The following is a 25608-nucleotide window of genomic DNA, read 5'->3' as shown; positions in this document are numbered from 1 at the left end:
TACGCGCGCCGATCAAAACACAGGAAGCACAATCTCGGAGCATGCGCAGCAGGAGTACATTTGTGAGAGCCGATCCTGGTGCAAACCTGTTGAATAACCGTTTCTATGTTATATTCACAGTAAAAAGACAGAATGAGAGCCGTGCCGACATGGATAGACAAAGTTCACGATCGCGACAAAATTGAACAATGGTAAGAACCAAAGTGTATAAGCTATTTTGAGTAATTCTGAGCTCTACTTGATGCAGGGATATGGGTAGCAACGGGGGTTGCTATGTCAACTAACGTTAACTCGTAACTAAGCAAGCCAACTTATACTTCTTGACGTTTATCACTCCTTCAATTACAGCATTTTTAACCTTCCCAATGTCTTGTCGTGACGATTGACTTCTCTTTGCATAATAACATAATAGTATACGAGGACTCATCTCAGTAATCACAGCATATAGGGGAGGGGAGCTAACGTTAGCTGGGGTCTCTAGCTGCTCCGCTAGGCTAACATCTCTATGGATAGGAAGCTGCTGCACAATATTCGGCGTTAGTGAGATTCATCCTGCAAGTGACCGTTATTTGTATTACAGGAATGAAGTTTCCTGTGTGTTAAATGAACGCACCAAGTCTATATAAAGGAATACAGCTACGACATGTCAGATTCACTGAAGTGTCTCATATTTTCATTTCCTTTCCTTTCCTCGCTTTCAGTATTTACGACCTTGCCTTCAAACCAGATGGTAGCCAACTCATTGTTGCTGCTGGTAACCGTGTTTTGGTAAGACTGTCAGGTGTATTTTATTTCACACTTATCTTAGATTAGATATAATATAGATAGATTGTTCTGTATTTATCTTAGAGGGGAAATTATGGTTAACAGCAACAGAAATCATCACAAAGTATTATGAATAAACACCGCTGATAAACACGAGAATAAATATTAATAACATCTGTATCAAATAAACTAATGATAGGCTACCTGGTCCCTAACGCAATAGTTTTGTTTTTCAGGTGTATGACACATCAGATGGCACTCTTATTCAACCGCTCAAAGGACACAAAGACACAGTTTACTGTGTTGCCTACGCCAAAGATGGTAATTTTTTTTTATAATCATAACTATCATTGAAATACGAGCAAAACCATACGTTAACATGCTCTCTCTGTAGGAAAGAGGTTTGCATCGGGTTCGGCGGACAAAAGCATAATCATATGGACATCTAAGCTGGAGGGTATTTTGAAATACACGTGGGTGTCCTCTTTGCACACTATAACAGGTACAAAGTAGTTCTATATAGCTAGAATTCTTGGATCTTAATAGTCGTATTTATTTTTGTATCTTATGTAGACATAATGACTCCATCCAATGTGTTGCCTACAACCCTGTCACCCACCAACTTGCCTCCTGTTCATCTGGGGACTTTGGTAAGTGTGTGCGTGCGTGCGTGCGTGTGTGCGTGCATGTCTGTGCTTGATTTTGGATGGTTCAGTAGCATTGCTTATAAATGTATTCAGACAATTATAAAAATAATGTATTCATGTCGGAACACAAGTCAAACAGATAGTTTCATTAATTTCTCACACAATTCTTAGGTTTGTGGTCCCCTGAGCAGAAATCTGTTTCAAAGCATAAAGTAAGCAGCAAGATAACATGTTGTGGGTAAGTGACATACAGACACGCTTTAGTGTTGACTAACATTTCAGCCCTATTTTTATATTTTTTGCCTTTCTGATTCCTTGGTTTGGCTATCCACAGATGGACAAATGACGGCCAGTACCTGGCCCTGGGCATGATGAACGGAGTGGTGAGCATCAGGAACAAGAACGGGGAAGAGAAGGTCAAGATTGAGCAACCAGGGGGCTCCTCCTCACCAATCTGGTCCATCGCTTGGAACCCTTCCAAGTTAGTCCTTCTCAGAAACGATTTAATCAGACTTGCACTGCACAGCACTTTTATTCTATGACGGGTGTAAAAAAAATGGTTGTCCTTGTTTACATTGTAAATTCAAGGTCACCTAGATGAAAATAATAAATATATAAAAAGGTATCGAGAATACAGGGTCATTTAGATGCAGATCTAATGCAGGGCCAGCAGATGGCAGTGTTTAACCACTCCCATTATGACAGGGACTGCTGGAGTGCATATCGTTTTGGGAGCAAGAATACGATATGGCCATTGGTGCCAGAGCAGCTGTGTCTGCTCTATAACGCCCCCTACAGTCAGGGCAAACATTTCGTCATCAGCAGCAGCTATACGAGAGAATAACTGAAGGGAGAAACCGGCAGATGGAGATAATATGTGGGAGGAAGAGTCAGCGGAAAAAGGACAGCAGGAAAGCTTCTTCAATTCCGATATCTACATATGGCGTATGGTATAGGAAGACTGAAAGGGGAAGTAAATAAAGATGTCTTTAGTAGGGGTATATACACTAGGGAATTTAGCAAGACGAATAGCTAGACTCATCATGGTTTCACCAACGACTATGGTAGGTCATTATAACTTCATTGTTAACCAACTATTTACTGGTCACTTTCATAGGGATGAGCACAATGACATTCTGGCTGTGGCGGACTGGGGCCAGAAGCTGTCCTTCTACCAGCTAAGTGGAAAGCAGGTGAGCAACGGCAGCTCCCATGTTAGCAAGTACAGGCAACCAGACTGTCACCAATTTGCACCTCTGTGCGAAAAGTGTGAAACACTGTCAGAGCTTGAAGGAGGCGATTGACGAGTGCAGTTAACATATTTTTTTTTATCATCATGATTGTTAGTTATGATAACATCACTGTGCTGATAAAAATACAAACAGGACAATACTTATCGTCCCTTCTTAAATGAAGTTATTCTTAAGGCTTTGGCGGGGACCTGTTTTTTCCTCTTTTGTAGCTAGGTGCGGTTGAATCCATAACATTGGTGCATTGGAAACGATTTGGCTCCTCTTCCAATAATAATTCCCCCAGAATTTCTTCCTCCCGCCATAATCTCCTTTGGCAGTGCTGTAATTATGGACAATTATGCACTCTTCATTTCTCCGGCGTCAAACCTTCGGCTCAGGCATTGTCTGCGGCCTGTTTATCTGTTTAAGTGAACATGCTGTTTTGATTACGGTGGCTCAAAATAGCTTGTAATAAAACAACTGTCCAAATGTGTATTTCAGTGTACAAGTAGGCTGACGGTTGAGACGGTTCCTTCCCAGAGTGAGCAGAAACAGATGCACCCAGCTGAAAGTGATATCATTATGCGCAATGGACCTTGAGTACCGCCACAATAAAGACAGCGAAACATTTTTCTTTTGTGTTCATTGTATTCCCAAAGTGAGGGTTCAATAGATTGCGGTATGTTGATTTGTGTCTTTTGAAGAGTCTCTGACAGTGATCTCTGGTTGTCCTGGGTCCCTTCATCCTACATGATTTATTTATCCTTCAGAATTGAGAAGAACACTCCTTTTTTTCCTTCATGTTTTTTTTCTCTCTTTCCATTTCCTCAAAGATTGGTAAAGACCGAACGCTGACCTACGACCCCTGCTGCGTCAGTTACTTCTCCAAGGGCGAGTACATCGTCATGTGCGGCTCGGACAAGCAGGCCTCCCTCTACACCAAGGACGGGGTTCGGCTAGGCACTGTCGGGGAGCAGAACTCCTGGGTGTGGACGTGCCGGGTCAAGCCTGACTCCAACTATGTGGTGGGTCAACGTCTCCTGGAGATGACTATCCCCCGGGTTAGCCCCTGTAGGTTATGACTCCCTTTATGAGTCCCTGTAGGTTGATACACCATGTAGGTTATGACTCCCTTTATGAGTCCCTGTAGGTTGATTCACCATGTAGGTTATGACTCCCTTTATTACTCCCTGTAGGTTGATACACCATGTAGGCTATGACTCCCTTTATTACTCCTTGTAGGTTGATACACCTTGTAGGTTATGATTCCTTGTAGGTTATGACTTTTTTTTGTCTCCCTGTACATGATGACTCCTGTAGGTTATGAGTCCTGTAGGTTATGACTCCCTTTATGACGACCTGTATGTTTTTACTCCCTGTAGGTTATGATTCCCTTACTGACTCCTGTAGGTTATGACTCTCTGTAGGTTGATACTCCCTGTAGGATATGACTCCCTCTATGTTAATCATCCTGAACTTCCTTTCTTGAATTAATAATGCACATTTCCTGTACATTAAGATTAAATAATTTAGCAAACACTTTTTACCTTCAGATCACACCTCAGATCACATGCATCTATCTAGAGAACCAAAGAATCCTATGGGATATTGGAGTAACTACAGAAAAAATATAGAGAAAGTTCTTTACGTTTAGAGTTAAAAAAAAAAAAAGGTTATCGATAGGAAAGAAGACGACGTATCAATTATAAAGAAAATCAACCATCCACCATTGACATATTTTACCAGCAACCACTTTGAATTCCAGTCATACAAAGTCGTACTTATTCTACCTCCCTCACACCTCTGCACGCCCCCCCCCCCCCCCCCCCCCCCCCCCACACACACACACACACACACCCTATAACTAAACGGAGTGTGACAAGGCGTATGAGCGCGAGAGAGCAGGAGCTGTGAGTAGCCCTGGTGCCACCGCGCGAGACACCGTTTCTTTAACAACGAGAACATTCTGCCACTCTTACATTTCTTTTTATAGACGTGTTAATGGGATGTGCTGTTATAATCTTATCTGTCCCTTCTTTCATTCTGTCTCCCTCTCGCATGCCAGGTGTTGGGCTGCCAGGACGGGACCATTGCCTTCTACCAGCTGATTTTCAGCACGGTTCACGGCCTCTACAAGGACCGCTACGCATACAGGGACAGCATGACAGACGTCATCGTGCAGCACCTCATCACCGAGCAGAAAGGTGCCGGGCTCTGTCTGCCTCTCTGTCCTTCTCTCTGTCTGTCTTTTTTAAGCACCTTTCACACATGCAGTCTTACCCTGCAAAGTTCCCAAAGATTTTCATTTTCATGTGGGGATGGAAACCAGGATCGATATTCCACCAAATCCGCACCGTCAATTTCCCTGACAAAGACGTGGTAATGTTTCCGGATCGCTTCCTTTACGTCGGGGTAGTGAATGAAAGCAGTCACGTTGCCGGGGTCAAGGCACGTAAAGGGTTAAGTCGACTGGCTTAAGACTGAGGATGTATATGAAATCGGCGACTGTTTATCTCAACGCCCTATGCTTATCGGGTGATCCGATAGTAATATCAATACAGCTTCTGATGTTCGTACACAAGCTTTTTTTTTCTGGAAAGGATCCGAAATAAGGGAGCTCCTCTCAATCCATGAGTTTTATGGCAGCTGTCATCCATACGTGTAGAGGGAGCGAACCACTCTCAAGACTGAGTCTGTGACTCCTCTCAGTGTTGCATTACGGCCCTCTGCTGGTCTCCTGGCCCATATTCCGGTATTGCTATGCCATGCGTGAATGAGTGCAAGACAGAAATGTTCCCGAACCTACCTGCATGTGTGAATAGTGTAAATCACTAACACTGCCTACAATGTTATCCCAGTAATTTAGCGGCCTCTATGTGTTAACGGTGCTTGAGAAAGGTGTTGACATCCAATATCCGGTAACAGTAGCGTGGTGTGGAAGGAAGTTAACAACGTATAACGAGAAAAACAAATCAAACGATTCTTTAGTTTGGCGAGCAATATCCAGCCTCAATATTCTTTCATGAGTATTCTTAAGATTATAATGTTTAATATGATAAAATACATACAAAAATAACCTGCAACATATTTCTATGGTTAATAGCTTGGTATATCATGTAAAACGTTTTCTTTTTGCAAAAGACGGTATAACGTTTTTAAACGTAACTGTGACCACACACTGGATAGCATTTGAGCTTCTTTGGAGCCTGCTGATCTTGATCTCCTCTTCCCTTCTCTCCTCCTTCCCTCTCCCCTCTCACAGTGAGGATCAAGTGCCGGGAGCTGGTGAAGAAGATCGCCATCTACAGGAACCGGCTGGCCATCCAGCTGCCCGAGAAGATCCTCATCTACGAGCTCTACTCGGACGACACGTCGGACATGCACTACCGCATCAAGGAGAAGATCTGCAGGAAGTTTGAGTGCAACCTGCTGGTGGTCTGCTCCCAGCACATCATCCTGTGCCAGGTTAGATAAACGGGACAGTATGCAATGGATGGAAAGTGTGGTATCCTCTGCAGCTCAATTGGTACACCATGGCGTTAGCATCGCAAGGGTTTGGGGTTGGAATCAATTATTTTCCCATCACGCCTGCTCAGAATGTATGCACTCATTGTGTGAAAGCATTTGACAAAGGAAATGCTGTATATTGTTTTAAAGTGAAAAATGGTTCAGGTATTCTCTCTGTGTTCACGCTACAATTGCATGATTCCTTTGCTTGCGGATGTTTATTTCCAAGTCAGCCCGGTAATGTTCTGGAACAACAGCAGCGGTTTCCTTGCTTTCCTCCCTCCAGACTGACTTCCAATGACCCGTGGTGACATTCATGTCCTATGCAAATGACTTTAATGCACGGCTGAGAAATGGCCAAAGAGCCCACAGAGACGTTTCCTTGCGTTGTTAACATGATGGAAATAGAGTGAATTAGTGATCGGGCTGCGTGCTGCTTCTTCCAAAATGCCCCCCAGATAAAGATAAGGGCCATGAGGTTCCGGTTTCCCCAGATGTTATTGCCGTGCCCCGTAAAAGAATCCAGCTGTGTTTGTGTGATCCAAGAGCGCTGCCCTTCTCAGTCCATTTCAGACTGTAAGCAGGACAGAGGAAGGAGAAGAGGAAATCTGGTGTATCGCTCTGAACCCCGGAACATATGTGTCTGCATCTTGTCTCTATGAATCTTACAAACGTTGTTGCTGAGTGGGAGTACATACAGTGTAACAGACAGTTTTTTTTGTTTAATTCTGTCTTTGTCTGAGAGGGATCCTCTCGCTCTGTCTGCCTCTCTGTCTCTTGTTCTCTCTCTCTCTCTCTCTCTCTCGCTCTCTCTCTCTCTGCTCGAGACAGGCTGTTATCTTTATAAATGAGCCGCTTTGTGCGTATAGGTTTTGCATGTCTCTTCCAAATAAATTAACATTTGTCTTTAATAGGATTGTGTTGCAATGTTACACCTCACATTGGCTGCGTTTAACGGGAGGACAGCACTGTATGACCTGCCTTGTATGTGGGGGGAATGGGGGGGAGTCGAATTTGAATAGTCCTGTTGAATAAGTTGTCCAGGGCCACGCTAATGGCCATCTCTTCTCGGCTGGATAAGGGGCGGCGTGCTCTGAATGACAATCCCTTATCTCCCTATCTGCTTCCCTTCTCTCCCTCTCTGTCTCCCACTCTGTCTCTCTGTCACTCTGCCAGTGTCTCTGCCTCTGTCTCTCTTTCTTTATTTGTCTCTCTCTGTCTATCTCTCTCTCTCTGTCTCCCTCTCTGTCTGGGTCTCTGCCTCTGTCTCCCGTTCTCTCTCTCAAGATTAAAGATTTGAGGGGCTTTACTCACATGGAAAACGTACATTCATATTGCTAAAACACAATGATAAAATAAGAGTCAGCTTAATAATCTGTAAAGTAATAAACATTTTTAACAAAATTAAATTCAATCCTATATATAAGAATAATATAAATGTAAATGTGTATTTACAGTGAAAATATACATACATTATGTGTCAAATATTTAAATTCTGTCTCTCTCCCTGCCTCCCGTAGGAGAAGAGGCTGCAGTGCCTGTCCTTCACCAGCGTAAAGGAGAAGGAGTGGCTGATGGAGTCACTGATTCGGTACATCAAAGTGATAGGGGGGCCGCCTGGAAGAGAGGGCCTGCTGGTGGGGCTGAAGAACGGGGCTGTGAGTCATCATCATAACCAGATCAACTCTCATGCCATTTTGTGAAAAGGAATAGGAAGCATATTTGATTGCTTTAAAGTTTACGCTCTGACCAACATCAAAGTTGGGCTCATTTATGGTTTAAGGGCTGGCTATGGATTCAGATTTTGTTTTTATTGACTCATGCTGAACTTCATTCCTGAAGTTGAACACTGCTCATGTTTCTTGTAATCCTAGCAAGTTCTGGTTCTCTCCCCATGGTGTAGATCCTGAAGATCTTTGTGGACAACCCGTTTGCCATTACCCTACTGAAGCTGTCCACGTCGGTGCGTTGCCTGGACATGAGCACGTCGCGCAACAAGCTGGCTGTGGTGGACGAGCACAACACTTGCCTGGTCTACGACATCAACACCAAAGAACTGCTCTTCCAGGTCAGCTGGCTGCCTTGTGGGACCATTCTGATCTCTCCGGTTTACATCTTGTTACTCACTGCAGATAGCAGAGCCCTTTGAATGCTTTTTCCAAAAAAATTATCTGAGCAAGGGTAGGGATTTTCAGTGCATGATGAGCCAGGAACTTCCCAGTAGGCAGATATTCATAACAATGGCGCCGCCCGCGGAGAGTGTGAAAAACAACAGAGTGATCCTAACTGTTTTGTCCCAGATAGACTGAATAACGATGTTGAAGGTCAACAGACATTTGCAGGGAAGGCTTTTATCTGAGAATAATCTGTTTTTGATCTGCTGCTTCACACTGGATTCAGCATGAGCAAAGAGAGCAACAGAGTCACTCTGATTGGCTGGAAAACTTTGAACAATATAAGGCCACGCCCATATGTGGTAATGCACTGCTGCTGAGCCAAAGCCAGACTGATATTTATTGTGCAACGCGGGACATTTTACATTAGTTATGATACTGTGTGGGCTTAATGATGAGTGATGAAAATATGAATGAATAAATTAATTGACACTAGCTGTAAAAACAATCAGACAGAATTAGCTCTCAGTACCATGCTCCTCCCCAGACCACCCCCCATGGGCCTTGTTGTGTTGTCCTAATAATCACCTTTCTCTTCCCCTCCAGGAGCCCAATGCCAACAGCGTGGCCTGGAACACGCAGTGCGAGGACATGCTGTGCTTCTCAGGCAGCGGCTACCTCAACATTAAGGCCAGTAACTTCCCAGTGCACCAGCAGAAGCTGCAGGGGTTTGTGGTGGGCTACAACGGCTCCAAGATCTTCTGTCTGCACGTCTACTCCATGTCCGCCGTGGAGGTGCCCCAGGTAGTCCTGCTGCAGGGGTCACACACACACACGCACACACACACACACACACACACACACACACACACACACACACACACACACACACACACACACACACACACACACACACACACACACACGAACATATGCACGCACACGCATGCACACAGACAGACACACACACACACAAACACACACACACACACACACACACACACACACACACACACACACACACACACACACATATACACCAGGTGGTCTGATAGCTGCCTACAAAGGATCCATTCAGACATTGTGACATTGTGCAGTGATAGTAGAATATAGGGGCTTATCACTATGGCAGGGATCACTTATCAGTGTTGTAGGCGTAAGTGACTAGTGAGGTTTTAATTAGGATGGTGATTAATGTGCATGAGATATGTCCCAAAAAAAACCCATGTAAATTAACCTTTTGATTTAGTTTAATCGGATTAAATACAAATCTTTTTATTCATAAGCAGACGTTGAGACATAGGGAGGTTGAAGCACTCAAAATGTATTTAAATGTGAAACATTCACAACTAGTATCGCGATAATCCGTTTTGAAACACAGGCAGACATCATTGATCAGTGGGTAATCCAGTTAGAGGAGACGTTGGGTCAATCCGGTGCTGGGGTACTGGGCGTTTTAGAAGCGGCGATGATCATGATTTACCGCCCGTGTCTCCGCTGGGCCGTCTCGGCGGCTGTGTTTGGCGGCGCTATCCTTACCTCCTCCCTGTCCTCAGTCGGCTCCCATGTACCAGTACCTGGAGAGGAAGATGTTTAAGGAGGCTTACCAAACCGCCTGCCTGGGTGTGACAGACAACGACTGGAGGGATCTGGCCACAGAGGCCCTCGAAGGGCTTGACTTTGACACTGCCAAGAAGGCCAGTTATACCCCTACGCCCCCTCAAGTCTTACACACACTATTTTTTCAAAGCACACTGAAAAGCATGAATATAATATTTTTGTTTTATTTTGCAGGCTTTCATCCGAATTAGGGATCTACGTTATCTGGAACTCATCAGCAGCATTGAGGTAAAACATTTGGATTCGTTTATTTTATTATTTTTATGGGTTAAAGGTATACAGGCTCTGCTTGAGAAAGGTGAAGGTTAACACAAGTTGGGAGGGTTGCATAGGACTTGGCTGGAAGGCGCTTGCATCATCGGGTTGGAAGGAAAGGAATAGTCCGTGCACACACTCGCTCGCACAACCACACACGCACCACACACGTACATGAACACACACTCGCACTCAAAAACTCACACGTCTTACACACAAACTCACACGACTTACACACACACATACACTCCCACTCCTACACACACGTCCTTCATTACACATTTCCATTGTAAGCTTTCCCTTGGCTTCTACTTTAATCCAAAAACATTGAAGAGACAAGCCTCTGCATAATCTTTTGTCTTAACCACACTCCACCCGTTCACACACAGAGGCCTTTAACACTAAAAAAAGGCAAATGTGTAACGTGAACTTTGATGATATCTGGCTAACGTTTAATTCCAGCCAATGGTGGGACCATGAATGCATTCATGTTCTTTCTCCATTTTTACATATATTCAGTGTGATAAGATAAGAATGGCTCCGAACGTTAGTTTTCGAAAAAGAGAGAAAGTGGCTCTTTGAAAGGGCCCTTTCTTCCAGCTGATCGGAGTTGATATGGAATGAAAGGTTCATTGATATCCACAGAAATGGTGTTTGTTCTCCCAGCGCTCTAACTGTGGGGTCTGCAGTCTAGCAGTTGCTGCTCTTGCTGTGGGGCTGACCTCGTCCTGAAGCCCAGGCATTCTTTATCTATGTCCTTTTTGTCTGTGTGTGTGTGTGTGTGTGTGTGTATATATGTGTGTGTGTCTGTGTGTATGTATGTGTGTGTGCGTGAGTGCACGCATGGGTGTATTCCAATTTGAGTACGCCAATTGATGTGTGTGTGTTCGCGTGTATCTCTGTGGGCATGACTTGCACATTGCCGCTTGTCCGTGTGAACGTCACACACACACACACACACACTCAAATCGGGGCTTGTCTCTTGCCTGAGCGCCTGTGCCGGTGTGACCCCCCTTCTGTCGCCCCCATGCAGGAGAGGAAGAAGCGAGGCGAGAGCGACAACGAGCTCTTCCTGGCCGACGTGCACGCCTACCAGGGCAAGTTCCACGACGCCGCCAAGCTGTACAAGCGCACCGGCCACCAGCCCCGGGCCCTGAGCATGTACACCGACCTGCGCATGTTCGAGTACGCCAAGGTGTGTTCCCCGGTCCACACGAACCCATACACAGACACAAGCAGCGGCCCGCGCCATGGACAGGATCGATGTTTGGTGATTCCCCCAGGGAGAATGGAGGCCGTTGCAGCAGCTGACATGAAAAACACATTAGTAATAATAGCTGTAATGATGATAATAAAGTGACAACAGAATATGGTAAACATCTGTATGTGAAATGGAATCACAAAGGTAAAAAAAAGAGTGTAGACCTGGGAAGCAGTGTTTTGTTTGGAGGAACAGAACATGTGTTTTGCCTCACAACGCTGGGCCAAGCCAAGTTGGGGCCCTCTGATCCTTCATGCTCCATCTTCCTGAGCCTCATCTGTCACTGGCATCTCTTCATATATCACATGATCAGCAAACACACACACACGCGCACACACACACGCCCACACACACTGTCAATTAGACCTCTGAGGGAACATTAAACTGACACACTCACACACAATCCGAAGCAGAGCATGCCATTGGATACTTTGAGGGTGAGGTCAGTTGGAGTTGAGGCCAACTAGTATTTTGTATGTTTACTTTGTGCAAGTCACTTTGATCTTCTGGACGCTTTCTATTCCTTCGACATATGAAACGGCTATACACTGCTTATTTTCATTGTGTGTGTGTGTGTGTGCGTGTGCACCTATCAGTCTGCATATGCATTCAGCCCCTCTTGATGTGTGTTAACATGGCTACAAAGCCATCTGGACTCTATGTCTGTTTGTTTTAGGTAGCAGAGATTTCCTATGTTTGAGCTGTTTCGGTGTCCTCTATTTTTTAAGCTCTTGCTCAAGTTAGCTGCAAACTGGGTGTCTAGGCCACCACCACTAAACACCAGTGCTAATCCAACACACTGGCCTTTACATGTCCGATAACCGCCATGCTAGTCTTAATGGCTAACCGAGTTAACGTGTAAATAGCTTAGTCCTCAAACCTCTCTGACTATCCACACCCCTTCTTTTCCCTGGTCATCCCCTGCAGGAGTTTGTAGGATCGACGGACCCGAAGAACACTCGGATGCTGATGGCCAAGCAGGCGGACTGGGCCAAGAGCAGCAAGGAGCCGCGGGCGGCGGCCGAGATGTACCTGTCAGCTGGGGAGCACCTCAAAGCCATCGACATCATAGGAGAGCACGGCTGGGCCGACATGTGGGTAGCAGGCGCCCTAATGGTTGTGTGATGATGACATGTGCCATGAGCATTCTAATGTTGATGGTTTCCTGCTCTAGATTTGGTCGATTTGGTCAAATTAGGAGTCGAGGAATGAATGAACAAATGAAGTTATTTTTTCATTTTAAAAGGGTCAGAAAGCTCCAGCTTTGGTTAAAGCTCTGGATTTGAATGTTATTCTAATGACCCACTCAATACACTGATATGATAATAGGATTTTGCTTTAGATGTTTTATATCACCCCCTAATAGCCCTCAGCGTCTGTGCAGAATGTTTGGTTCCGCGCTATTAAGTTGTTTGGTCCGTCGCCATGGATACGCACAGCCTGCTTCTGTGCAGTGACATCACGGTTAATATCGAGTACATAAAAATCATTCACATAAAACACACCCTTGATTACTACTTTTACTACTACTGGCTTCTTTGACATTTAAAGGATAAAGACTGATAGAGCACAGGGTGAATCCTGTGATAAAGTAAACTACAGGCAGGGGAGAGATTGATGTCCTACAAACACGGCAAATGAAGCTGTCTTTGCACACACACACACACACACACACACACACACACACACACACACACACACACACACACACACACACACACACACACACACGCGCGCGCGCAGATTAGACCCTTGGGAAAGCTGTGTGCGGCCGTGTCCAGCGTGTTTAACAGCCAAAAGCCAAAGAGACTTATCAGACCGACCAGTCTTATCAACCTCCCCTGCAAATCCTCCCCAACGTGAGCAACCTACCCCCCCTCACACACGGCCCCCAGCATGTCTGCTAGCTGTCAATCACAGGCCCCGCTGAGGCCCCGGGCCCCTCCGATCTCTTGAGCCGAGCCGGGTTCCTGTCATAGTCATACAGTGGGGACCGAACACCGGGTCTGAGAGGAATAATCCACCTCTCCCTCCCCAGCTGCCATATCAGGGCTGGCTGAGGTCACCGTCCGGCTGCCAGTGACGCGTTGTGTTTTCAGCGTTAACTTGATAAATTGGGGGTGTCATAGTGGTCCCCCCCCCCCCCCCCCCCCCCCCAAATGCAACCCTCCCTCCTCCCCCCTCCCACACACACATCCCCCCCATGATGATTTATTTGCACTCTAAACGCAAACACACACACACAAAACACTCTCCTTTGAGAGTGAGCTCATTCCCCGTGTGTGTCCCCCTCCCCCATCGCCCCCCCTCCTCCTCCCCCAGGCTGATCGACATCGCCCGTAAGCTGGACAAGGCTGAGCGAGAGCCGCTGGCCAAGTGCGCGGCGTACTTCAAGCAGTTGCAGCACCACGGCTACGCCTCGGAGACCTACGCCAAGATGGGCGACCAGCAGGCTCTGGTGCAGCTGCACGTGGACGCGCGCCACTGGGACGAGGTCTGACACACTTAACACACTTTACACGCACACACACACACACAGATGCATGTACACACCTGGGAGACACACCTGCTCGGCTCTCGCTCAGCGCCAAGCGCGGCGCAGATGTGGAGTGCCCTATTTACTAGTCTCAGTCAATGTTATTTACTATAGACTATTTTTGTTTTGTTGGAGTTGCAGAATTTTCTTTTTTAGACGCTTGTCGTGGATGAGTAGGTATCCCGCCTGCAGTTAAGAGAGCGGACCGAATGGGGCTCGAACACGGTTTCCTTTTCTACTTGGAGTCAAACTCACTCGCCACTAGACTATCCTGCCCTCTGAAGTCTCATGCTATTTACATGGTGTACAGACACACACACACACACACACACACACACACACACACACACACACACACACACACACACACACACACACACACACACACACACACACACAGATATTATCTGCTATATGTAGACCACCCAATAAAGCATTCAAAATGTTGTACGTCTTTGCATCTCTGGCGATATGAAGAAGCACGGCCATAGTGTTTGGCTCAGACTCCCAGCATATACCCTCCAGAAGGGTGTGAGTGTATGTGTGTACAGTGTTACTTGGCTATAATATCCATGACTAAAGCCAAACAATGAGACAATGGGTCTGCATAATGTCCTCACACAAAAGGCAAAAAAGCGACCCAACGCTCACGACAACCGAGGTAATTAGCCGTGCTCAGATTTCTCTGAATCCGTGCCCAAAAGCACGATTAGAGACGGAGAAACACAAAACGATGCTCGTATTTACCGGAGAGCGTTGCCGTTAAAGCGTTTTTCTATTGACTTCTCCAATCACAGGCCTCCATCGGGCCCACAGACAGAAAATATTGTGTTTCCTTAATTCGGTTGGCAGTCCTTTAATCGAGTTAAAGGCATCACTAAGAAGCAGATGAGCACATTTGCATCCCGGGAAGCAAAAGACAAACTTGCAAATCATTTTTTTCCCCCTTTTTATTCATTCACATTTTGTTGGCCGGTGTTGTCTGTTACAGACATTTAATCAGATAACCGACAATCACCCAGACCATAACGGACGTACGGTCAAGTACCAGCGACTGACGTATAGCTAGATTGCATGCCTGGGTCACTCATCCAGAGGCAAAGGCCTGCTGAAGGCCAAGCTGTCCATCCTATCCATTCGGGGAACAGGAGAATACATAGAGGCATAGGGGTGGAGTAATCAGAGCTCTGCGTTTAATGTCCTTCACTCGGCCGAGGTTGTGTGTGTGTGTGTGTGTGTGTGTGTGTGTGTGTGTGTGTGTGTGTGTGTGTGTGTGTGTGTGTGTGTGTGTGTTGGGGGCAATCGTGAAAGAAGTGAAGCATATACATGACAGACTTCATTAAACAGTGGACCATATGGATACTATTTCAGAGGATTCTCTGGATTGTCCAACTCCAGTTTGACTGCACAGTAATGCCATTTGTGATGGCTTGGCACAGAGTTAAGAGAACTGAACACACACCGACAGACGAGCCACACTTGGAACACTTTATGTCCACATTTTGTGTGATTACTGAGCGCAGGCTGAGCTGACTGAGGCTTGGCCAGAGGACATGAAGGTTAATCAGTCTCCATGACAGACAAGCCAAGGGCGCTGCGCGTCCTGTCATTCACACGTCTGCAATCCCCAGCTAATTAAGTGTGAAATCAACATAGCTCTCGCACCTGTGCTTGTTTCCTGCTTGTGCAGTAGGACAATGTCGGGATTTGTGACCAACCCCCAAAAAAATGCAAATAATGATAATAGCACGTATCACGGTCCTAGCAATGCAACGGCTTATTCCAGCGTTAATGGGCCTGGACGACTCTAGCCCACGGGACATAACGCACGACATAGTGGTGCGTGTATGCGTGCGTGTTTGCGTGCGTGTATGCGTGCGTGTATGCGTGCGTGTATGCGTGCGTGCATGCGTGCGTGTATGCGTGCGTGCGTGTATGCGAGCGTGTATGCGAGCATGCGTGTATTTATGCATGCCTGCGTGCGTGTATGCGTGCGTGCGTGCAATGCTTGTTAAATTCCTCCTGACGGCGGCGGCGGCATCTGTTGTGTCTTAACGGCGTGTGGCTCTGACGTGGGGACCCTTATTTTTGTCTTTAACAGAGTGCTTATTTGTCTTTCCCTTTCTGTCCGGCGTGTCTCCCGCTCTGCTTCCTGCCCGGCGCCTCAGGCCTTCTCCCTGGCAGAGAAACACACGCAGCTGAAGGACCTGGTCTACGTGCCCTACGCTCAGTGGCTGGCGGAGAACGACCGCTTTGAAGAGGCGCAGAAGGGTGAGTGCGGCACTCGCTCACTGTTGGCCAGAACGCCTCCCCCGAGCGGATCCAGCACCGGCCTCCCGTCCTCTCCTCCTCCTGTCCTCTCCTCCTCCTGTCCTCTCCCCCTCCCGTCCTCATCCCCCTCCCGTCCTCATCCCCCTCCCGTCCTCTTCCCCCAACGTCGGCTGGCGGGAGCGCTACACGCCGACATCCGCCTGCGTCTATAACAGCCCCCGTCCGGCGCTCTGCAGCGCATATGGAAACAATAAGAGGCCCTGGCTCGCTCGGCCATATTTCACAACTTCCTGTTCTCTTCCTAACTCTGCGGCTCGTCCTGTTAAACCCTTCGCTGCTCGTAGCGGAGCGAGGCGCCGCCCAACGCACCCTCTAACCAGGACGACAGCCGCGCACGCCATCGCAACCAGCAACTACAAGCGTCTGTGATGATGATTACCGAATGTAACCATAGTTATAATCAGCTCATAGATTTATAATTATGATCCCGGAGAGCTCATTTCCTACCCTGCATAATCTCCCCGCGCCTGGCGTGCGGGCCTGAGAGTGGGGCGGGGGATGAAGTGGTCTGATTGTATTGCCGGAGCAGGACCATGGCTATGCGAAGTGCTGATTGGGTGTTTTTCAGCGAGGCAGCCCGCGCTGTACAGACATGCAGAGAGTTGATTGGGATTGACGCGCACCTCCTAATATATCTCCCCAACGGCTGCCACCACTAGGGCGCCTCATCGGGAGTAAAAGCAGAGAGCTAGGTATAATAAGAAGAGTTAACATGACATACTTATGCTCCGCTCTCATCACTGAGAGGGACGGGAGGCAGGGGAGGGGTGGGAGATGGGGGAGGGGCCCACCTGCACGCGCTGGCGCACACGCTAGGGCCAGGGAACCCCCAGGAGATCTTAAGGATGACCTATATAAAAATGATTACTGGTTAAATGAATTCAGATAAAGTGATGTTTTAAAAAAGGAAAGGAAAAAGGAGCCCAGCCCCTCGACACGTGCAGCGCGCCGCGGCCGATCTCTCATGCTTAACATGTGTATGTTTGTTCAGTTCATGTCGAGACATGGACAGGGTCACGCTTGGTTTCCATCTAGACACTAATCAGCCGCAGATGAGCTGGAGCGTGCTTGTTTGTATGTGTGCGTGGTTGTCGGTGTGTGTGTCTGTGGGTTTTTGTTCACCCGGTGAAGTGGACTGATAAATATTTGCCGCTAATGCCGTACATCATGAGCGCCGCCCATGGCCGCTGAGGCGGGGTCATAGGTAGGGTGACTGAAGCTGTGTCTAATTAGCCTCCGCCGCAGGGGGAACCTTCGTCCAGGCACCCCCGTTGACCGGGGCGGGCTTTCACCGTCACGCCGTCTGTTAAGTTATGAGCAGCCTGCCGGTTTGACTCATGGGAAAAGTGCTCGGCGTGTCTGTCATTTCACTACATGAATAGCGAGCGAGAGAACACTTGTGTCGGTTACTTTTAAATACAGAGTACAAATTGCCCCTGGCACTTTGCGGGGAAATTATGTGATATGTGTGTGTGTGTAGTTGTTTTTGTAGTTGTGTTATTTGCCTGCTAATGTCTCCCTTATAGTGCAGACACGTCTGTTTGTGTTTGCACTGTAAATCTGAACACGGGTTTGGCTTGTGATTAGAACGAGGTGTGAGCGCCATATTAGTTTAACGTACAGCATTATGTGGAGATAAGCTCTTCTGTTCTACTACTGCACAAGTTTTCTAGGGCAGACACACAAACAAACAGTTTGCGGTAACAAAGTATTGGTCTCTTTTGCCAACACACTACCATCCGCCCCCTTCCCCCCTCCTCCTCTTGTTTGTCCCCTTCTGCAGCGTTCCACAAGGCAGGGCGACAGAATGAGGCTGTGAAAGTGCTGGAGCAGCTTACCCACAATGCAGTGGGCGAGAGCAGGTTCAACGACGCAGGCTACTACTACTGGATGCTGTCCATGCAATGTCTGGACATCGCCCGCGGTGAGGCCTTGTGCTTGTTGGAACTAGCAACCAATACGGAAGACCAGCACTTGCTTGTGATAGACAGATCTGTTTATTAAATTGTCTGTGAGTGTGTGTGTGTGTGCGTGTATGTGCATGTTCATGTGTGTGTACCCGTTTGGGTCCATGGAAATGTCTGCGTGTGTGCGTGTGTGCGCGTGCGCGTGTGTTCGTGTGTGTGTGTGAGCCAGACAGTGAAGAACAAGAGGCGGAGATGCGGAGGAAGTTTGAGGTGTTCCAGCGGCTGGCTGAGCTGTACCACGTGTACCACTCCATCCAGCGCTACACGGTGAGACCAGCCGCCCAGAGAGCCAGCGGGGCTCCGGGGGACAAGTTAGAGCATACACCGCAAAGAAGGAGCAGACTTTCAGTGTGAGCCGGCAGAGTGAACACATAACAGTGGATCGGCCTGAGGGTTTGATTAGAACAGCTCAAACAAACAGGTAATTATACTCTACAAGACATGAGACACCGAGACAAAAGGAAGAACAACAGCTATTCAGTTTCCCATTATAGTCGCTCTTGGCTGCATGTGGAGCAACTCAAATGCTAGTGGTATGCTTGTGCTAATTAAAACAGCTCACGCACCGATGTGTCACACACACAGACACACACACACACACGCAGACACACTCTACTTCAGAGCCTCCGCGCTTCCATAGAGGCCCCCACCTGAAGCCCTCCAGCGACTGGCCCCACCTCCCCCTCACATTCACAACGGTTGACGTTTTCCTACCAGCCCCCCACTCTGTCCACTGTCATGGTGGCGGCCAGCGTCTTGACGGATCATAATTACTCACTTGTAACCCCAGCCCCCCCTAACCCAACCCCGACCCCTAAAGAATTCCCACCAAAAATACCACTAACCTGCTAAAGTATGCAACGGGTGATTATGACCTCTGCATACACGGTGCGCTGGCCAGCATCAATGTGTTTGTGTGTGTGTGTGTGTGTGTGTCAGTCCTCCTCTGTTTGTTGTTCCAGCCCAGTTTGAGGTGCTCTGCCCTGGGCACACCCCCCGTGTCATACAGAGACAGGGTCGTGATTGGGAGCAGAGCAGGAAAGCCCCCATAGCTCACTTCAACTCTCCCTGGCAGCGGGCACTGTGGACCGGGACCATCAGCACGAAAAAAAAAACTAAACGTCTTAAATGATTGAACTAACGAATGCACCTTTTCACCCCCACCTGGCCCCTACCAACCCCTCTGTCCCCCCACTCAAAGGTCCATGATTAAGAGTAGATCCTGCACTCTAGGGCTGGGGGTGGCAGGCCTGTTATTTTACGATGAGGTTTCCAATTGTAGAGAGAAAGGGAACGTGAGAGAGAGGGAGGGAGAGTGAGATAAATAAAGAGAGTGGCAGAAAGAGTCTCTCTCTCCCAAGGCTCAAGCCACAGGGTTTAGCAGCCTGTCAGACATTCAATACACTCTGTGAGGGCTAGACCTCCGTAATGTTTTGATTACAGACTCTGGGTCATGTTGTTTGTCTACTTCCTGTTCTATGATTCCATTCCTTTTTATTTGTTTGCCCTTTTCCCAGGACGAGCCGTTCAGCTCCCACATGCCAGAGACACTCTTCAACATCTGCAGGTTTCTCCTCAACAACCTCACCAAGGACGTGCCACTGGGCATCTCCAAAGTGTATCCTTCCATTCAAGAAAATAGTCCCATGATTGAAAATATTTGGCAGGGCCAATTCCAATATCTTGTTTGTGTTTAGTGCTGTGTGTGTCTGTTTGCCCCCTGATAATATATCCAGGAAAATCCCAAGATAACAAACAAAGCAAAGCAGATAGAATTTGGGGCTGTTTGCGGAGGTGCTGTACTGGTGTAGCGGGGGAACGGAGAAAAGGATGTGGGGGTGGTGGTGGTGGTGGTGGAGGGAGGGGAGGGGAGGGGGGGCGTTAGGCAGACAAGGGAAGAACCGGCGCCAGGGAGGAACCAGGGCTGCTGCTGAGCGAGAGAATGTGTGGTGATGATGAAGAGTGGAGGAAGGAGCTGGGGGGGAGAAAAGATGCCAGGAAGAAACACTTCGACGCAGAACCAAAACAAAAGCTCTGATTACCCAAGTCTGTCTCACACAGACCCGTTTGGTAAAAGTTAAATTCACATGCAATCATATTGACCTGCTGAGCTCTAAATACAGAACCAGCAAGCCCCAGCACACGCACTTAGACACACATGACACACACACACGCACACGCGCACACAGGAGAAGCCGATTGGCTCTGTGAGGACGAGGAAGGAAATGGGGGCATTTGAAGAGGAAGCCAGCTTGGGACTGATGGAGTCCTCCCCAACCAAACTCCTCAGAGTCGCGTGGAAAACGGTGAACTGGGATCAGCTGGACCCTGGTGGAAGAACCCAGCCGAGTCCCACTCAGAAAAACCTTGACAAACAAGACAATAGATGGATGTGCGTTTATCAGCCGTTGGCCCGGCGGTGTGGAAAGAATGGGTGGTGGGGGGGGAAATAGCAGACTCACCCCCGTGGAAGAGAGAGAGTCATGTTTTGGATGATGGAGGAGCGCCAGCTCAGTGCTGCTGCAGCTGCAACCCATTAACCTGTCTTTTGGTGCGCAGCTCTCTCTCTTTTCTTTCTCCCTGAATCCCTCTCTCTAAAATTGGAAACCTCACCTTTCTCAGACTCTCCTTTCTCTCTCTCTGTCTCTATCTCTCTCTCTTTCTGACTCTGTCTCTCTGTCTCTTTCTCTCCCCCTCTTTCCTTCTCCTTTCTGTCTTTCTCCTTTCTCTCTCTCGCACTACTAACAGCAGTCTGCTTCCTTAAAAAACAGCAACAAGCAGCGTGTCCCTCTCTCTCTCTCTCTCTCTCTCTCTCTCTCTCTCTCTCTCTCTCTCTCTCTCTCCACTCTCTCTCTCCCTCTCTCTCTCTCTCTCTCCCCCTCTCTTTCTCTCTCTCTCTCTCTCTCTCTCTCTCTCTCTCTCTCTCTCTCTCTCTCTCTCAGGCAGACGGGACGCCTGCACAGGCAGACAGGGCATGTGCTTGTGTAGGCATGCCACAACAGCCCATAAACAACCGTACCTCCAAGGCCAGGCTATTATTTTAGAGTCGTTGGGGCCCATGCAGTTGTAAATCACGCGGTGGGAGAGAGTGGAGTGGTGAATGACGTATTCGATGCTTCAGCATAAGTCGCTCTAGTGTTTTACCCCCCTTTAAGTTCTGGCTCTCCTTGACAAGAGAAATGAGAGGACGCACCGTGAGTGTCGCTGTGGGTATGCAAGCGCATGCAGATTGAAATTCGTCACCGCTGGCATCGTAACCGAAAACACCTACATATAATTAGCCAAGCCACATCAATCTCCACAGAAGAGCCCGTAAATCCAGCCGTCGAGCTGACGCGTTTTGGAACGCGTGCTCTTCCTCCTTACTCGGTGTAGACTAGGTTATCCTTGACCCCCCTCTATCAGTAACACCCTGTACGCCTTGGCAAAGCAGAGTCGGAAGCTGGGCGCCTTCAAGCTGGCCAGGTACTCGTATGAGAAGCTGCAGGAGCTGCACATCCCCTCGCGCTTCCAGGAGAGCATTGAGCTGGGCAGCCTTACCGTGAGGTCTAAGCCCTTCCACGACAGCGAGGTGGGTGGCGGGGAACGCCGGGATGGTGGTGTTGGACCTTAAAGACATGTATCTGAGTTCACTTCAAGTCAAGCTGTTGTATGTGTTACACCCGCTAAACATTCAAGTGGTGGGATTGTGTTATAAGTATGACCAGCGGCTAAAAAGGAATGTGCAATAAAACATACCCTAAAATGGTGGCATAAAAACTAAATATTTCCCTTGGAGGTCGCATCTGGATAACAGCATGTGATAAAAAATGACTGAATAGTAAACAGATGCGATGCTGTTCTGGGCTGGGGGAAACTTGTCAGCTGTAAACACTGTGTCCGGTCTTGGTGCGTAGGACCTGATTGAGGACATGATGTGCTACCGCTGTTCCACCACCAACCCTCTGCTCAACAGCCAAGGCAGCATATGCATCAACTGCAGACAGCCCTTCATCTACTCCTCTTCCTCATACGGTGAGTCGAACACAGAGCTGCCTACCATGCCCTGTGATGAACCTTGTATCCGGGACATTTACTCAGCTTTTATCCCTTAGCTTATTTAATACTAATGGTGGCACAATGATAATTGATCAATTAATTGATTGACAGAAAATGTACTGATTCTAATATGGGCCATCGATCATTGTATTCATTTATCTAGTCAAAATACTGCAATTCCACATTATTAGCTACTTACAGCTCCAGAAAGACTATCCTTTTGATAATCTTTTCTGTTGCAGCTCATCATAAAATCAATGAGTTCATCCTTGTCTGGCTGCCTGTCAGCCCATACTAGCTATCTTTTCTCGGAGCTCCAGCAACCCCTAATGGGCATAAACAAAATCATAAATCCATAAAGATAAAAAAAAATAAAAAGGATCCAACAGTTAAACAAATAGCAATAACCTGCCCCCTGGATCCCCAGAGGTGGCGGTAGATAACAGAGCTTGTAATGATGGTGCTTATGTGGCGTGTCTTTGTTTGTTGTTGTCTGGGCCCAGAGGTTCTCCCCCTGGTGCAGTTCTACCTGGAGGAAGGCGTGGGTGATGAGGAAGCGGTTTGTCTTATTGACTTGGAGGTCCCGCACACCGAGGAGGGCAGCGGGGCGAGGTGGCAGGATCGGAGCGCTGGAGGTGTCCTTTGATGAGCTCGGACGCACACACACGCACACGCACGCACACGCACATACGCATATGTACACACACACGCACGCACGCACACACACGCACGCACACACCCGCGCACGCATACACACACACACACACACGCACATGTACACACTCACGCACACACACACATACGCACATGTACACACACACGCACGCACACGCGCACACAAAAATGATTAAAACAGTAGTGTGGGAACGTGTGCGGTGATTAAATGGCCGTGTCTCTCCACCCGGGTAGCTATGCCTAGCTCGCTCCTCGTAAACCCCTTGGCCCATCCCCCCCTCACCAAGGCGTGCCTCATCAGACGCCCGCGAGACAGTTCTGAGAAATTGTTTAGTCTGTGTTGGCCTTGATTGTGCGCTGCGGGTTAAGCTGTCAGAGCTAAGTCATCTTAGCCCTGGGAGCTAATAGGGTTAGAGAGGCTCTCCTGTCTCTTCTTAATGACACTAACCCTCTGAGAGCTGCGGCCCGGGCTCCCAGCGCTCGGATTAACCTGCATTAGCCCGCACGCTCCCAAGGGCACCGGGGTCTCGCTCGCCGCACACGTACAGCCACACCACGGCGGACCTCCCGCACATTAAAGAACTGTTAATTATTCTGAAGACATCTCCAGCCTAGGGCACTCTTTCATTTTTCTTCATGCTTTTTAAGATAATTTAAGCATTTTCATATTGTATCCTATGGTTGTGTGTGTGTGTGTGTGTGTGATGGACCAGTGCTTTAAGCTCTTCTTCACCCTTCACTCAGAGTCCCAGACGATGACACTGGAGAACGGCACGGAGGAGGACCCAGAGGATGACCCGTTCACGGCCAAGATGAGCTTTGAGGTGAGGACACATCCAAGACCTGATGCAAATATGGGGGGGATGTGTACATATAGGATTAGATATTGTTCTTCCTGTTTTTCCTGTTCTGATACATAATGTCTGATCTGTAAATATTTCAAGTGTCCATTGGGGTCTCACAGGAGGGGCAAGGTTAATTAGGCTAATGAGTCTGTGTCAACGTCTTAATGGCGTCCGTCCGCTCCGTCCAAAGCAAAAACCACGCCCAGCTTCAGTTCAACGCTAGCATCAGCTCCACACTTTCACTCATAAGCGATGACGTTGTTGTTTATGCAACAATTGTTTTGAGTTGTGTTTCATGTCGCCGGCAGTGTGATCATACGAGCCCTTGAGTTACGTTGAGTCTATATCTGGCCCTGCCCCATATGTGACTCGATTAAAACACCACACCCCTGGGTCTCGTTTGAACTTGTTGGACAGTTGAGATTTCCCAGAGAAGTCAGGCAGGTGTCCTTCTCAAGTGTGCAGACATGCTTTGTTTACCCGCTGCGAAAACAACCTTTCAAACCAAACCAAACCGCTTGTCTCGTCGTCTGACGTTGACGTCGACGGTGGGAGCTCAGTGCTCCAATCATGGCCGGAGTCTTGGCTCTCCTTCCCCTTCTCGTACGGAACGTTGGGAACGCTCGCACCGAGGACGTAAACACCCGGCCAAGCGGGTCGAGTGGAAATTCCTGAGTTTGTGTTTGCAGCCGATAAACACAACGTGTTTCGGGACACCTGCGCGAGCCGCCAGAAAGCCCCCCGTAACGGAGCCAGCTCTGGTGTGTGTGTCCCCGCGCTGAGGTCCCCTTGTTTCTCACAGCAGGGGGGCTCCCACTTCGTCCCGGTGCGGGTGAGCCGCGCGGTGCTGCGCTCCATGAGCCGCCGGGACGTCCTGATCAAGCGCTGGCCGCTGCCGCTCCAGTGGGAGTACTTCCGCTCCCTGCTGCCCGACGTCAGCATCACCATGTGCCCCACCTGCTTCAAGGTAGGAAGCCCCCTGCTCACTCACACCCCCCTCCCCCCAAACCCCCCTCCCCTGAGACTCCCTCTACACACACACACACACACACACACTCACACTCACACACACACACACACACAGACTTTGTTTGCCACTCCAACACACCGGGTTAGTTATCTGTGTTTGCCATCTCAACGACCTCGGGTTGCTTTTGACTTCGGCAGGTCGTATCTCTTCCCTGTGTGGCTAAATCCTTGTATGTGTGTGTGTGTGTGTGTGTGTGTGTTTGCTTTGTGCTCCGTGCTATGTTTGCAGATGTTCCACAGCGAGGATTATGAGCTCCTGGTGCTACAGCACAACTGCTGTCCGTACTGCCGGAGACCCATCGACGAACCCAACTGATCGGAGGCGGAGGGGACGTTCCTAGGTCCTGCCTTCTGCCACCGCTCGCCGCTGAGCCTCCACCGGGACGTCTCCCTGCTTTCTTGTGTTGTGTGACGGTGCTGCGGTTTAGTTTATAAATGTAGCTATCTTATTTATTGTTTGTAGGAGGATCATCTAATGTCATTAGGTTGGAATGAAAGTGGCTATGTGTTGGTAATTACACACTGTGAGCCCATGCGCTTTGTCAGCCAACCTCGATCGGCTTAGGAGAATCAGATTACTGGGCCCTGTCCACGGATGCACCACCTGAAGGGGAGTCTGCTTTGGCTCGGGCCATGAAGGGAACTGAACCGAGGAAAATTAGACTATATTTATCAAACTGAATATATTTATGGTGGTTTCTGCCGCAGAGACTGAAATGCAACTTTGAATGCATGCATTTCAAGTATTTCTTCTTATACTGATGTTATACAAAATGCTTTTTTATA

General features: G+C 48.2%; 1 protein-coding gene across 1 annotated transcript; it reads left to right on the top strand.

Moving 5' to 3' along the window:
• Positions 1 to 59: 59 nt before the first annotated feature.
• On the top strand, positions 60 to 25608 carry ift122 (intraflagellar transport 122 homolog (Chlamydomonas)). Its single transcript, XM_079740822.1, has 29 exons — positions 60 to 191; positions 702 to 768; positions 1002 to 1086; positions 1160 to 1238; positions 1339 to 1415; positions 1584 to 1650; positions 1747 to 1893; positions 2530 to 2605; positions 3478 to 3669; positions 4710 to 4848; positions 5907 to 6109; positions 7672 to 7809; positions 8055 to 8219; positions 8872 to 9069; positions 9822 to 9962; positions 10060 to 10113; positions 11174 to 11335; positions 12329 to 12495; positions 13724 to 13895; positions 16106 to 16208; positions 18052 to 18192; positions 18405 to 18502; positions 19753 to 19853; positions 21641 to 21806; positions 22132 to 22249; positions 22777 to 22908; positions 23693 to 23772; positions 24596 to 24760; positions 25052 to 25608. The coding sequence occupies exons 1-29, from the start codon at positions 133 to 135 to the stop codon at positions 25136 to 25138; spliced, it is 3579 nt and encodes a 1192-aa protein (XP_079596948.1). The 5' UTR covers positions 60 to 132; the 3' UTR covers positions 25139 to 25608.

Source organism: Pollachius pollachius (genome assembly GCF_949987615.1).
Source record: "Pollachius pollachius genome assembly, chromosome: 8".
Lineage (NCBI taxonomy): Eukaryota > Metazoa > Chordata > Actinopteri > Gadiformes > Gadidae > Pollachius > Pollachius pollachius.
Note: the sequence above shows the minus strand (reverse complement) of the source record. Positions and strands in the feature narration are given on the sequence as shown.

Coding starts and splice junctions, on each gene's coding strand:
- ift122 (XM_079740822.1), top strand. CDS start 133: ATGAGAGCCGTGCCGACATGGATAGACAAAGTTCACGATCGCGACAAA. Junction 6,110..7,671: donor AGCACATCATCCTGTGCCAG/GTTAGATAAACG, acceptor TGCCTCCCGTAG/GAGAAGAGGCTGCAGTGCCT. Junction 8,220..8,871: donor CCAAAGAACTGCTCTTCCAG/GTCAGCTGGCTG, acceptor CTTCCCCTCCAG/GAGCCCAATGCCAACAGCGT.